This window comes from Paroedura picta, chromosome 5, assembly GCF_049243985.1.
Source record: "Paroedura picta isolate Pp20150507F chromosome 5, Ppicta_v3.0, whole genome shotgun sequence".
NCBI classification, from domain to species: Eukaryota; Metazoa; Chordata; class Lepidosauria; order Squamata; family Gekkonidae; genus Paroedura; species Paroedura picta.
Genome location: NC_135373.1, coordinates 111,495,501 through 111,510,946, shown reverse-complemented (window position 1 = coordinate 111,510,946; position 15,446 = coordinate 111,495,501). Strand labels below are relative to the sequence as shown.

Here is a 15,446-nt window from a genome sequence, read left to right as displayed (position 1 = left end):
ACAGCCCTTAGCTCACCAATTATGTCCTCGATGTCTTTCGCTTTATGTCAGCTTTTAAAGTTCACATCCTGGTTTTTCAGGACAAAGAGCACTGATGGAATAATTATCTCTGGGTAGAATGGGGTGCTGGGAGCCTTGTCACCGTTCAATCAGTCATGGAAACAGTTGGAGAGTTCTTCTGAAGCATCCACAGGCTTTTATGCTGGTGTTTTCGGTGCCTGTACTCAGCTATCCTGAGGGGTTTCCTTGTTCACTTGAATAGCAGGGACCGGTCCCTTTGTTAATCCATTGTGTTAAATGCCAACCTACACAGGAAAGACATCCGAATGATAGAACAGGTGTTGGCAGTAATTTACAGGAAAAGGCAGGGTGGTGGTACCGTAATATGTAGGAAGGAAACTGGCAAACACCTGCAGAAGAGGACAGAAGGGCAGCTGTTCTAACTGGGTTTGGCACCTTCTGGTTGATGAACTAATGTTCTGTTATGTGGCCTGTCACAAATAAAAACTCAAGGTGCTCTCTGGAGCTCATAGACCCTCCTTGGAATTCAGTTTCATGCAGATTTGTCCCAGGATGTAGTAATAATTTTTAATATCCTGAAGTTATGTGGGATGACAAGGGAGGACTGCCTCAGCCGTTCTAGAACCTAGAAGGTTAAGCAGATAAACAAAAGAATAACATATATTGATTTATTCCAAAGGGTATTGTAAATATAGGTTAGTTTTTTAATCCGGAGCAACACTATTCAGTAGATTTACACACTTCCTGCCTGATCTGGAACATATATTTTCCACTTTTATTTCTAGTGTGTGTTGTCCATATTTAGACTACTGAAGAAGACTCTCTGAGCTGAAATGCATTTGGACTAGTGGTGGTTATTCTGTGTAACCAGTGTTTTGGCCTTAATACAATGCAATTTTCTTGCATTGCTGTATGCTATGTGGATGCAGTGCAATACGAAGTACCTTGTGGTTTTTATATGTGTTCCTAATCTAGATTTATCTAGTTATTTGATTTAGCTGCTCAACCTTCTAGGTACCTGACTAGCTTCTCAGGTTGGTTCTCCCCACATACCCCTTTTACTATGTCTTGCCTTGGGGTTTTCTCCAAGTTCCTCCAAGATTTATATACCACCCTGAGACATTTTACTGAGAGAGGTGGTATATAAATCTAGAAAGGAAGGATGGATGGTGGTCTCATAAGAAAGATCTATGTTATTTGTCCATGCCTACATGGATTTTATACCCCATTAAGGGATAAACTAACTTGTATGGCAGACCTGTAACTAGTAATAGGCACCTAACAGGACCTAGAATTAATGTCTTTTGACACTGTGATAACCCTACTGAGAGCCAGCATGGTGTCATGGTTAGGAGCTGTGGCTTCTAATCTGGAGAGCTGAGTTTGATTCCCCACTCCTCCACATGCAGCCAGTCGGGTGACCTTGGGCTAGTCACAGTTCTGTTACAGTTTTTTTCACAGAGCAGTCCTGTCAGTTGACTCTCTGCTCCATTTACTTCACAGGGTGATAGGAAGGGAAGGTGATTGTAAACTGCTTTGAGACTCCTTCGGGCAGTTTACAAGGGCAGTATAAAAACCCTCCTCTTCTTCTACTGTCATTTCAGAGTTGTAAATAATAAAAGCAAATAAGGGCTGTTTGTCTCATGGAGTGCAGTGTTCAAAATGGGTCTCTTGCCTAGGGTTAGCAAGTGTTCTGGGGATCCTGAGTTATTTCAGACTAATCGTTCCCAGGTTTTATAATGGAGGGAGGTGGATACCCAGGAAAGAACAAGAAAGTGACTTGGCAGCATATATGTGATATAATCCAAACTCACCATTCTGTGTTTAGCCTTTTGAAATGCCTGGTCTCTCTGTCTGTGAAGGAAATTCTAGGTCACTGAGGCATATGATGGAGGTAGGCAAGAGCACTGGAACTTAATTAAATTGGGGGAAAGATATATCAAGAGGGAGAGAACTTGTATTTCGAGACAATTTTAATGTAAAGTCTTTGTTTTCCTGTGGGGTACTCTGGTATCATTCTGGAATAGTTGTGGTAGTTATACCACAGCACAAAATTCTCATGAATTTTTAAAGAAAGATTCAGGAATTCCTTGCATTTCTTCCTGGACAAATAGCTTTTCCACCTGACAGCAGCATTTTCTGCATAAATTTCCTTAATGGGACTCATTCCAAAGGGCTGTTTTGAAAGAAAAAGAAACCACCTCTCATTCATTCCTCTGTGCCTACGGAAATATGGAGTCTGGAATGGTGTTTGCCCTGGTGGAAACAGTTTGTTTTAAAATGTTGGAACCTTTGTTCCTCATTGGGTTGAACATCAAAGGTCTTTGTTCAGTTCCTTTGCAGTAGTTCATTTTGATCAAGCTGGTGATACCAAAAACATTTTCCTGACACTTCCTCTTGCATTAAAAAACCTTAAAAAATAACTTCCATAGAGAAGGAAAATCCATGAAAGGTATGACATAATCCTGTTAGGTGTGTGGTGGGTGCCAGCACCAAAGTTTTGTAAAGCTGTGGGTCAATTCATCTCTAGCACCAAACTATTGTTTGGCATTGTGTGAATGAACCCCTAGGCCCATCTGCTTCTCCCCTTGTGCACTTAGAATCAATTAATGACTTCCAGTGATGATAAATTGCTTACATCAGCATTTCTCAAATATTCACTGTTGAGAATCCCCTAAAACATTATTCAGGCTTCAAGAAACTGCAAAAGTGGTGGGATTGTGCAGAATATGATGGGGAAACATAGCTGTGGACATGCCCAACCGGGGTCCCTCCTCTTCCTACCCCCTCTAGGCCTGTCACTGGGCATTCTGGAAGGGGAGGGGTCAACATGACGATATATGGTCATAAAGGTATCCCCTGTGCAAGCACTGGGTCATGTCTGATCCTTGGGGTGACGCCCTCTAGCGTTTTCATGGCAGACTCAATACGGATTTGCCATTCCCTTCCCCAGTCATTACCGTTTACCCCCCAGCAAGCTGGGTACTCATTTTACCGACTTTGGAAGGATGGAAGGCTGAGTCCACCTTGAGCCAGCTGCTGGGATTGAACTCCCAGCCTCATGGGCAGAGCTTTCAGGCTGCATGTCTGCTGCCTTACCACTCTGCACTACAAGAGGCTCTTATGTGGTCATAATACTTAACAAGTTTTTAAACCATATATAAAAATTAATTAACATCCATTCAGGAAACTCTTCCAGGGCCATCAAGAAATAGGTTTCATGAAACCCTGGTTTACATCTTAACTGGCAAATTAAGGTGAGAATTTTCTTTCCAAAAGTTAAATTATGAACTGAAGTTTGAAACTGGTTGGTTTGTTATTCTGGTTTGGAGGGAAGTACACACACAACCAAGTTTGTCAGTGTGGGTATAGTGACAAAGTACTTTACGATGTTGTCATGCAATACAGCTTGCATTCTTTTTTGCTTTGGGGGGGGGGGCTTTAGAAGTCTCTTTAAAATTCCCCTGAATTTTTAAGTCACATGGGCAACAAGAGCTTTCCTGCACATTTTCTTCCCACACCTGCTCTCTATATTGCTTGATCCAGAATGAGGGCTGTAGTTTGCCCGCTGTGTTAACAGAGGTATACCTTAAGATTTGTTCAACCTCTTCAGTTTGCCCTTTTGAAATGACCTCTCAAAGGGGAGAAGAGAGTACACTATTCTTGCTTCTTCCAGTGATTTTCTTTGTGTGTGCCTAGGTAGGGAGATAAAAGCTGTTCACAAATGCTTTATATAAATTATTCTGAAAAATAAAATGTTATGTGTTTCTAGGAGACAGATGAACAAAAATGCTACAAAATTGCCAGTGAGCTTTTGCACACAGAAAAGGCCTACGTCAGCCGACTAGAACTGTTGGACCAGGTAAATTTTCTCTTTAAAATGATGACAAGGTTTCTTAAGAGAGAACTGGGGTAAGATGTATTTGGTAACTCGTTGGGGGGACATTGTGAAAGAACTACACTTTCCCATTCACAGCTGCCTGTCCATAGTTCTTTAATACTTTAATGTCTTTAATACTTTCATGCCCCCACTTTGCATTAAATACAGTTGTGTGAAGGTCACTCCCCCTCATACCTCCTATATCTTCAGCTCCTATGAAACCCCCATCTTGTGTCAACTCAAGGTAACAGATGCCATAGCAGTCAGGAGCCTATGTATACCCTTCCCTTTCAGCAATCCCAGTAGCCTTGGGACCAATGCTTATAGAAAACCTTGACCACTTTCTTCTTTATAGAAAAAAGGATGTTGCCCTTTCTTGCATGCCCAGGAAAATGCCAATTGGCGCTTAGGGGCTGAGAGGCAAATTTCTTCTAGGCCGGACTGGCCAGGAACTCTGTTTTTTTTTTTTTTTTTTTGCGGGGGGCATCAAACGGTCATAGAATTGGGGTCACTGTGCATGGGCAAGTAGTTGTGAATTTCTTGCATTCTGCAGAGGGTTGGACTAGATGACCCTGGAGGTGCCTTGCAACTCTATGATGCTATGATTCTATGCTTCTGTTGCAGTTAAGTCCTGCAAAAAGAGAGCTTCCCGTGCCTAAATAAGGGACTATTTCCCTACTTCCAGCCCCTGAAATCTGACCAATACAAGTATAAAAGATGCTTATTCAGGTAGCCTTAAACTTGCAACTCAGAGATGAAAAATCTTTCATTTTCCTCTTCGGGTTCAGCAAAATGAATAGGAATTGTTCATTTAAATGCCACCCTGTTTTCTCCCTGACTCAGTATCCTGGGTTTTCTTTAAAAATTCTCTCTTTTTAATAAAGCATCTCTATCCCCAAAGCCTGTTCATTTTTCTTTCTCCCATTTTCCTGTCCACTGAGATTGTTCCTCCTCTTTACTCCCTCGCTGCATGGTTAATTTGCCTGCTGTCTAGGTAATTAGGTTATAAATTCATCATATTTCAAAAGAAGTCATTTCTCTCTGGTTGAACAAGCTCGTTGCTATGCAAGGTGTGCTTTTGGTTGTGGATTTGCTCTTTGAATATAAGCCTCTCAGCATAGCCCATCTTCCTTGAGCAAAAACCTGACATCCCTTATTACCTTTAAATTGCTTACTGCACAGGTTCTTTTATCTAGTAACATCTTATTACAGCTGCTGTCTGGACCAATGCCTTATATTCTGTGAAAAGCTGATTTAATTTTCTTATGGAAAATGTAGAAGTAAATATGCAGTTAATGTAATTAAAATAGTATTTTACTAGAAGCTGGCAGCCAACTATTTTACTGGGAAGTTCAAAGCAAAGTATATAATTTACCCTTCTGTTCCCTTAATTTTCTTGACCTCTCTTGCATCTTCCTCTTTTATTCCTTGAAGATAACACGCTAGCCCTGCCTGACACGGTATTGCTCTGCTGTCATCTCTATTTTTTCTGGATCTCTTTAAAGCTTTTATGCCTGCTTCCAGATGTCTGGCTTTGCCCCATGAGTGGTCTTTCCCCACCCCAGCATCCACACAATATTGCTTTGCGTTCATGTACCACCCAGCTTCCCCCTCCTTTGCTGCAGTCTCTCCTGATTCTGGTTTGGGAGTGTAGCCAACACATCTTTGCACTGTTTTTGATGGGAAGGTGTGGAATTCCCCCCCCCCCCGAGTCCCACCCATATTGATCGATTCTCAATTTTCTGTGAAAACCCAAAAAAGCCCTCTGGTGATATGGTATGAGAGGAAATGTCAGTTTCAGGGGACTGTGGGAAGGACAGTAAAGGAGAAACAGCCATGTGGATACTCTGTAGATGCCTTTATATTCACAACAGCAATGAGAGCTACACAAACTGGCCCCCTCTCATTCCTCGCCTGTCCCTAATTTGCTGCTGGTTCTAATTTTTGTGTACCTCTAGTTTGTTTCCTCTGGTTAGTTTTCCAGTGGATCCCTGTTCTTCAGCCAGCTCTGCATCCTTTGTTTATAAGCCCTGCCTGCGGAACCCCTGAATTTTTTTTTAAAAGCTGTGCTTACTGATGTGTTCTCTGCCCGTGTGTTTGTGGACAGCGCGATTGCATGCGTTTGAGCCTGAATCTCCTTTTTGTCCACTGCAGGTCTTCTATAGTCGACTGATGGACGAAGCTAACAGGGGTTCATTCCCTGCTGAAGTTGTTAATAAAATATTTTCCAACATCTCATCCATAAATCAATTCCACAACCAATTTTTGTTGCCAGAGCTTGAGAAAAGAATGCAAGAATGGTAAGTATTGTTGTCAATTACTGGAGAGTACTACTTTGTACGCTGACTTTTTGGCGCTCCCTTTTTTGCTGTGGCCATCAGTGGTGGCCATGTCGGGTCAGGCCTGTGCAGACAGCAGGGACAGAAAATGCCCCGTTTGGCTTTGCGGCACTGTGGAACTGAAAGGGGTGTTTTTTTTAACCTTCTATGATGGCATTGGCATGCAATCCTACCCATTGGGAAGTAACCCCCTGCCCCTCCCCCCTGCCACCACAGTGAACCACGCAGTGACCTTTCCACCCAGGAGTTGTGCATGCCGGGGCCATAGTAGCAGTGGCCACAGTAGCAGATAATCTGAGTGACTGTAGAATAGATGAATTGGATAAATAAATTCAGCTGTGTAGTCTGACTACTACAATTGTTTAAGACAGGGGTAGTCAACCTGTGGTCCTCCAGATGTTCATGGGCTACAGTTCCCATGAGCCCCTGCCAGAAAATGCTGGCAGGGGCTCATGGGAATTGTAGTCCATGAACATCTGGAGGCCCACAGGTTTACCCCTGGTTTAAGAGACAGGCGATTAATTAAAAATGAATCTGTTAGTTGACTGCCTGCCTTAATAATCTTCCCTATTTGGGTTTCTTTCCAAAGTAAATAGATACTGTGCATGACAAAAACTCACCCATTGATTCTCCCCCCCCTCACCAAAAAAAAGCCCCCTATTTTATCTGAATACAAGTCCAGGATGTGATGTACAGACCTGAACATAGTGTTGATGGTAACTCAATGATATGTTCATTTCATACTTTTCTGGCTCGTAGCTCATTTGTAAAGCATACTATATGAAATGATTTGTTAAAAGAAAGGGGAAAAAAAACAGGCTTATAATTGGAGGAAGGCTGCTGTTTTTAAAATGCACTATCTCAAAGCAGTCGTCTGTTACCAGTCCATGTCAAATGGCTTTGAAGTCGTTGAGCTGCCTTTGAAATTGTTATAATGCTGAGCAGAATCCAGAGGCAAGATTTCATAGCGGAAAAAAATGTCACTTTGAAAAGGAGAATCTGGGGAGTAGGTAGACTTAGCATGACCGCTGAGGAATGCCAGCATCTGTTCCCTGGGAGTATTACTTGAAGAGTGTCAATGTTATCTTTTGGCTCATCATTATATTTTTATCCTTTTCACAATGTAAAATTATTTCAGTGGTCTACGCAGTTTTGGAGATCAACCTGCTAAAAACAAACACAAACCATCGGCCATTTCCATTGTAATATTTCTTCCCAAAGCAAAGCAGCAAATGTAGAGTGTTTAGTCAGAATTAGATCATGACCTATGAATTAGAAACATTTTAAATTTCATCCAAAGCATTTATTTGCTTTGTACGCCTTCTAGACCTAAAGCATTTCCTTGGGGTCCTTTTGATTTGACCTTTTTCTGCTAGACGCTTCTTGTATCATTAAGAACATGAGAAGAGCCCTTTTGGGAAACTAGTTAGTTTTTCTGTGTCAGATCATTTAATTCCTGCCAGAGATACACTTCAATAATGTTTAGGCTCTTTAAGCATATATATAGTAAATAAATACTATTAGAGAATCTCTGCTTCCTTTCAGTGTTTGATTAAATCGTTAACTTTGTTGTTGTTAGGTGCAAAGTTGTGTCTAACCCATCGTGACCCCATGGACAATGATCCTCCAGGCCTTCCTGTCCTCTACCATTCCCCGGAGTCCATTTAAGTTTGCACCGACTGCTTCAGTGACTCCATACAGCCACCTCATTCTCTGTTGTCCCCTTCTTATTTGGCCCTCAGTCGCTCCCAGCATTAGGCTCTTCTCCTAATAGTTAAAGTGTTAACGATTGCATTCTTAATATTGGCTAAATCAACAAACATTGTACCACCCATCATTGTTACATGGAGAATTAAAGGAGAGCCGTTGCATGAGTCCATACAAGATTGCCCCCCCCCAAAAAATAAGCAGATCACAGGCAAGTAGCCCACTCTGAGAAGAAAACTCTCAATTAATTCAGCTCCCAATATTTCTAGGATTTCACCATCATCACCTAATAATAGTTCACTGAACAAAGTTTGAGTCCAGAGGCACCTTTAGGTCCAATACAGTTTAATTCTGAGCAAAAGTTTTCACGTGCATGCACTTTTCTTCAGGTATCAACCGTCCCACTGGATAAGAGCATACATTCTTGGTTAACTCATTATGTTATAATTTCAAAGACCATACAAGGCTTTCAAGGAAAGGAAAGAAGAAATAGTGAGGAAGGAGAAATGAGATGCCCCTTACAAGTTCACAAAGATTCCCCACTTGTAGCACTATGTCTCTAATTTAGAATATAATGTAGTTGAAAAGTTTGTTATCCGTGTAACTTTATTACATGTACATGCTTGTTGGTACCTGCCCTGAACCAACTGGGAAGGGCAGGCTATCATCATCATCATCACTACTACGTATTATATGGCATAGCATATTTCTGCCTTTTTTTAGGGACACAAGCCCCAGGATTGGTGATATCCTGCAGAAATTAGCCCCCTTTCTCAAGATGTATGGGGAATACGTGAAGAATTTTGACAATGCAATGGAACTGGTAAAAACATGGACAGAGCGATCACCTCTTTTCAAATCCATTATTCAAGATATCCAGGTGGGTTGTGTGTCTGTGTACAACTGACTGGTTTTTAGCTATCAAGAGGTTAACACATTTTAGATACTTGTTTTTAAAAATTTGATGCCATTGTCTTGGTACAATGATTCCATCCATCAAATCTGAGTGTTGGTAGTACATGTAAACCCTCCATGCTGGAGAGGGGTCTCCCTTCTTACCCTTATATAGACTGAAAGTCATCAGTTTGTGGAATGGTGAAATTATGGGCTGGATTGTGCAGATCCATTTCATAAAGAGCAGCATTTTCCTGTGGTACAAGCAGCATTCCCTCTGACTCATGAGGCTTTTAATGGGGGAATTGTCACAGCAAAATAGGCATGGTGGGTCCAACCCCGTGTGCCTTGTGGGGAACATACCATCATAGAAATACTTGCCTGCACCTGTACCCCTTCAGAATCCTGGACCATACTGTATGGCTGCCTTCCCGTCCTGTGTCATATCCTATAACTTCAGTTGAACATGTCAAAAGATGTAAAGTACAGTTTGAAATATTGGGGATTTGATTAATCATTCAGATCATGAAGAAGCAAGGTATTTGTAAGTTCAGTATCATTTTCCAGACAGTCCATATCATATCAGCAAACAGGTTTTTTTAATTGTTGGTTGCAAAGTGGGTATGAAGGTGGGCAGAATAAATAGAAATATGTGCAAAATTGACTTGGCATGGTGCATAATGGCCTAAACAAACAAACGAAAAGCTGGGAATGGACAATACAGGACCAAAATGCAGATTTGCCTATGCATCTGATGAAACGAGATCGAAGCCATGAATGGTTATGCTTGTTTGTAAGCTACCACTAGACTCCTGTTTTATTCAAGAAGTAGGAAAGGTAGTGCCTGCGATGCATATTGTCTTTTCATTTGCCCCTGAATATGATTTGCAGAATAGGTAGCCCTGTTAACAAGCTATATCAAGTATCTCCTGGTGTGTAAAAGTCATGGGGAGATTTGGATTGGGGCTGTTGCTTAGGTTAACCCTCCCCCCACACTGTACATGTGCAGTCTCTGTTGGGGGAACGCACCTTGTGGAATGACCTGCCTGTGGAGAACAGGTAGGCCCCTCCCCACACACTTGAATGTGTAAAACGAATCTTCAAGAGGGTATTTCCATAAAGGGATTAGATTGAAGTAATGTTGCCAACTCCGGGCTGGGAAAACTTCTGGAAATTGAGGGGGGGGGGGAAGTCTAAGGAGGAATGTCAAGGAGGGGGTAATACCATAGAGCAGCTTTCCTCAACTTTTTTACCATTGAGAAACCCCTGAAACATTCTTCAGGCTTTGAGAAACCCGAGAAGTAGGCACCATCGTGCAGAATATAGTCGGGAAGCATAGCTGTGGACACGTCCACCCAGGCCCTTCACCTTCCTACCCCCTTCAGGCCCATCACTGGCCATTTTGGGAGGGGGGAACAGGTCGACATGACCACATATGGTCATATCAGCCAAAAAATGTTTAACAAATGTTTTAAAAGTGTCAAAATTAATTAACTCCCACCCATTCAGGAAACCCTTCCAGGACCTCAAGAAACCCCAAGGTTACATGAAACTCTGGTTGAGAAAGCTTGCCATAGAGTCTACCCCCCCCCCACACACACCAGACATTTTCTCTGCAATCTGGAGAACAGTTGTAATTTCAGAAGATTTCCAGGCCCCACCTGGAGGTTGGCAGCCGTAATTAGAACTGGTTTTATAGAGGGATTAGAACAGCTCAGGAGGACGCTTTCCAAAGGGAATGGGATTGTAGTCTATTGCCCGATTTATTGTCCATCTCACCTTGCTTTTACTGCTTTAATCCAGGCAATTCACTTTCTGCTTTACAGTGTGCCATGCCTTAGACAGCTTTTTGCTTGCATTATAATCCTTGTACCATTGCCTTATTTATTGGGTGTCTTATGCTGTCCAAATGAAATGTCTTCTCTGTTCTTCTAAGCCATCTTGAGTCTTGGTGAGAAAGATGGCTTGTGAACTAAGTAAAATAAAATAAAAATAAAGTTTTCTTGCTACAAGCTGCTGTTCATCCTAGTCTCTGCTAGTCTGCATAAAAGCAGGGGGGAGGGAAGGATGGGCACATGTAATTTAACCCTCCCCCCTGCACAGAAGACTAGTGGTGGAGTGCAAAGAGATTATTTCTATTGGGAAAATGGGACAGGAGCATATTGAGAGCGCTTCAACATTACGTGTATATTGACTCTGAGTGGACTCTGCTAGAAAGAATGTGGAGTTCATCCATGTATCGACTTTAAAAAGAGTTCCTTGTGGTTTGAAGCTGTCTGAGTTGGATCAGAAATTCTAATTGCGTATTGTAATGTAAGCTGGCTGTTAAGGTCCTTAAGGGATTTGTTTTGTCTTGCTGCAAAAAGGAAACTAATATTTAGAATCATAGAATCATAGAAAAATAGAGTTGCAAGGGATCTCCTGGGTCATCTAGTCCAACCCCCCATACTATGCAGGACACTCACAACCCTATCACTCATCCACTGCAACCTGCCACCTCCGTACCTGGGATATTATTTGTGGGTATGAGGTGGGAAAGAAGGCAGCTTGGATCTATTTGTTTTGTGCTAGTGGGGCTCTAATGACAAAATGCCCACCTCAGTAACTGTTATTAGTAATGCTTAAAACCTTAAGAACCGGTCAGTCCTAGAGGAGATCAACCCTGACTGCTCTTTAGAAGGCCAGATCCTGAAGATGAAACTCAAATACTTTGGCCACCTCATGAGAAGGAAGGACTCCCTGGAGAAGAGCCTAATGCTGGGAGCGATCGAGGGCAAAAGAAGAAGGGGACGACAGAGAATGAGGTGGATGGATGGAGTCACTGAAGCAGTAGGTGCAAACTTAAATGGACTCCGGGGAATGGTAGAGGACAGGAAGGCCTGGAGGATCATTGTCCATGGGGTCGCGATGGGTCGGACACGACTTCGCACATAACAACAACAAAACCTTAAGAAATATTCTTAAGGAAAATGTCAGAAACCCGTGCCATTGAGCGGTGACTTACAAAGACAACCAGGTGCATTTGACTAATGACAGCATTTTATTTTAATTTCTCTTTTTCGACCAGTAAAGAAAAATATTTATAGTTAGAGGTTGGTAAAATATCCCAAATATGCTACACAACACTCACAGTTGGCATTAACTCTTGCATCTCAAGACCAAGCTGCAATTTTCAACAAATTTGATCAAAATCAATTCTATAACACCCTTTCCCAGCTATCCTGCCATTGGAATTGCCTTCTTAAGGATGGATTCCCATGATCATATTGTTCCTGCATTACTAACCGGATAATTTAAGGTTCACGTTTCATCGATAACTACCATAATTCTCTCCCATCCTAGAGTTTAAGGGAGCTGTTTAACCAAACCTCGCCGCTACAGTGACTTGATATATTTTAATGGTTTTAATGTTGAGTGGTTTTATTATGATTGTATACTATATTTGTTGTAAACTGCCCCGAGATGGCTGTGCCTAGGGGGCTGGCCATAGAAATCCAATAATAAACAAATAAAATAATGTAAGGTTCATAATTTGTTGAGGGCAGGATTAGACACAGAAATCATAGAAATCATAGCATAATATTGGAAGGAACCTCCAGGGTCATCTAGTTCAACCCCCTGCACTATGCAGGACACTCACACCCCTCTCGCTCATCCACTGTAACCTGCCGGGATCGCCTTGAGCCTTCACAGAATCAGCCTCTCCATCAGATGGATATCCAGCCTCTGTTTAAAAATTTCCAAAGATGGAGAAATCTGTTGGCTGCAGAGGAGAGGACACGCAGTAATGGCTTTAAACTACAAGTACAACGATATAGGCTAGATATCAGGAAAACATTTTTCACAGTCAGAGTAGTTCAGCAGTGGAATAGGCTGCCTAAGGAGGTGGTGAGCTCCCCCTCACTGGCAGTCTTCAAGCAAAGGTTGGATACACACTTTTCTTGGATGCTTTAGGATGCTTTGGGCTGATCCTGCATTGAGCAGGGGGTTGAACTAGATGGCCTGTGTGGCCCCTTCCAACTCTATGATTCTATGATAACCAACCACCTCCCGAGGAAGCCTGTTCCACTGAGAAACCACTCTAACTGTCAGGAACTTCTCCCTGATGTCTAGACGGAATTTCTTTTGAATTAATTTCATCCCATTGGATTTGGTCCATGATGGCTATGAAGGGAATATCTTATTTAAAAACTTTCAAGGGAAACCTAGTTTTGTTTGGGCAGTGGGGAAGGGGTTGTTCTTACTCCCCTCCTTCCATTTTGCTAATGCAGCTTCACTAGGATCATCTGAGCTGTTGACGATCCTACGGGGAAACACAAAGGCAGATCATATGGGCACCTTTCCCCTGTGGAGCATATACTACCTTGTGGAGGGGGGGGGGGTGGAGAGAAGAGGGCCGTTTGCACTAAGGAAAACTGTGTTTCAGAAGTTTTTTAAAAAGCATTGTGCCACCCCACAGTCTCCAACTGAATCTCTGGCACTGCCCCACCCCCAGCAGTGTAAATAGCCATTTGTTGATCTCTTTCTCACATCTCCTTACCTTCTTCACCATGTAATTCTGCTAGACTTTCAGTTGGTCATGTACGTCTGAGCGAAGTAGCAAAGCAGAGAAAAGGGCTTGAGACTGGAGTGTCAGCAAGGGAGGGGAATGCTCAGATTGTACAGCGAGTGCCTCCCTTGGTGCCAGTAAGATACAGCGATATTTTTTTTTACATCGGAAAATAAAATAATCGAGTCACTTCCATAATCTGGAGTTGTGTAGTCAAAATAATTAAAGTTCAGTTTTAATTAAATTATTGCTTTGTTGCTTTTTTTTGTATTCCTCTGGTATTAGCATTGTTTACAAATGGGAACTATAAACAGCAGATTAATCTACGTGAATTGCTAACAGAAAGGGTTTTTTTATAATGATTTAATAAAACAAGACATTTCAGCTGGGGATTTTATTTAATTAAAAAGTTTCATCTGTTAGCATTACTACAGACTTTAAGCTTAAGTACATTTTTTAAACTTTCTTACTTAGCAGAGAGCGAGAGAGCGAGCATAAAATATTTCTAGTATCATTAAGCTTTTCTTTGACCCCCTTTAGAAACAGAAAGCCTGCGGAAACCTGACCTTGCAGCATCACATGCTAGAACCCGTACAACGTATTCCTCGCTATGAGATGCTCTTGAAGGACTACCTAAGAAAATTGCCTCCAGACTCCCCAGATTGGAAGGATGCTGAAAGTAAATACTTGTTTGTTTGCGTGGGTTACATGTACAGCATTGTAACAAAGGAGTCATTAATATTTTAGATCAGTGGGTAGGGAGGGGCGGGCAGAACACTGTTTCTCAGCAGTTACCTTTTTACTGTTCTATTCGGTGTAGTAGTTAAATGTCTCTGGAATTTTTTCCTTTTGTTGAGAGTTGTCTGGGCAAGCAAAAATAAATGGTATTTTCAGGCTTGTTTTTCTGCAGAGGGTTGCAGATTCTGAACACAGATCACATGATTAGAAATATATTTTATCCTCTTTGTCTCTTTCCCTGTTTGGAATTGGGAGAGGTGCGTGAAGGGGGGATCTTCACTTGAGATCTCTTTGGAAACAACGTTCTCTAAGAAGTCACGGCGTACCATTTTATTATGCAATTTTTAATGTACCTATTAATAATGCAATTTTAAACATTTATGCACTGGGAACTTCACTGCCCCAGCTCCCATGCAGGAGCACAAATTGGGGGCGGATGAGGTGCACCAGGCCAAATGCTCCCCCATGTGGGTGCAGGAAGAGGTGGGGCAACCTGGCACGACTAAAACTCCAGCCTGCAGCCCGGCATGAAACCTCCAGTACATAAATGGCCTAAGAAAGGTTCTTGGGCATATTTTAGGAATTTGTTTTGGTCTTTTAAACACTTAAGTGCAGACCAAATATGCATCTAGTCCAGCCTGAAATCTCCAGATATTTCCCAGTGTGAAGCTGGCAGTGCTTGGCTACCTGACCCCCATCTGCTTTGTACTGAGGAGCTAACCCACGAGGCAGAGACCCCCATCTTGCTTTGATTTTCTCTGTCAGATGAATTCAAAGGAACTCCTTGGTTCAGTCCTGTGGTCTTCCTTACATGTAATCCTTTTTACAGCCCATATTTTACATATTTACATATTGCCATTTGAATTCGAAATTACCTTATAGTAGAGCTGGCAATTTATCTTTGTTGGGATATTGTCATCCTGCAGAATCCTTGGAAATAATATCCACCGCGGCAAGTCACTCCAACAGCGCGATCCGGAAAATGGTGAGTGGCTTCAGTAGGGATTTTCTCCTTTGTGTAATCTTCTCGCCAAAGCATTGTTCATATTTTAATTGGAATTCCTGCAAAACCAGCTGCATATATGATCCCCAATAGGAGAGATTTACATTTGTTAACTGTGCTATTTGCGGTCTCTGAACTGTCTTGAAAGAATTAGGGTTTCTAAATGGTCACGCCCTTACAGGTATCGAGGAGAAGTGTGACCCATTGAAAAACATCTGATTGATCATGCACTTAAATGAATGTCCACGCATTCATTTGCATGTGGATAGAACAGTGTAGCTTTGTAGAAGGCAAGCTACTTTGTTCATAAAATGA

General features: G+C 42.0%; 1 protein-coding gene across 2 annotated transcripts in view; it reads left to right on the top strand.

Moving 5' to 3' along the window:
* FGD4 (FYVE, RhoGEF and PH domain containing 4) overlaps window positions 1-15,446 on the top strand; it is a 137,064-nt gene that overhangs the window by 94,904 nt on the left and 26,714 nt on the right. For both annotated transcript variants that reach the window (XM_077339930.1, XM_077339931.1), the window contains exons 5-9: window positions 3,794-3,883; window positions 6,056-6,201; window positions 8,671-8,827; window positions 13,931-14,069; window positions 15,055-15,113. In XM_077339930.1, coding sequence (XP_077196045.1) covers window positions 3,794-3,883; window positions 6,056-6,201; window positions 8,671-8,827; window positions 13,931-14,069; window positions 15,055-15,113 — 591 coding nt within the window. The remainder of the gene's footprint in view (window positions 1-3,793; window positions 3,884-6,055; window positions 6,202-8,670; window positions 8,828-13,930; window positions 14,070-15,054; window positions 15,114-15,446) is intronic.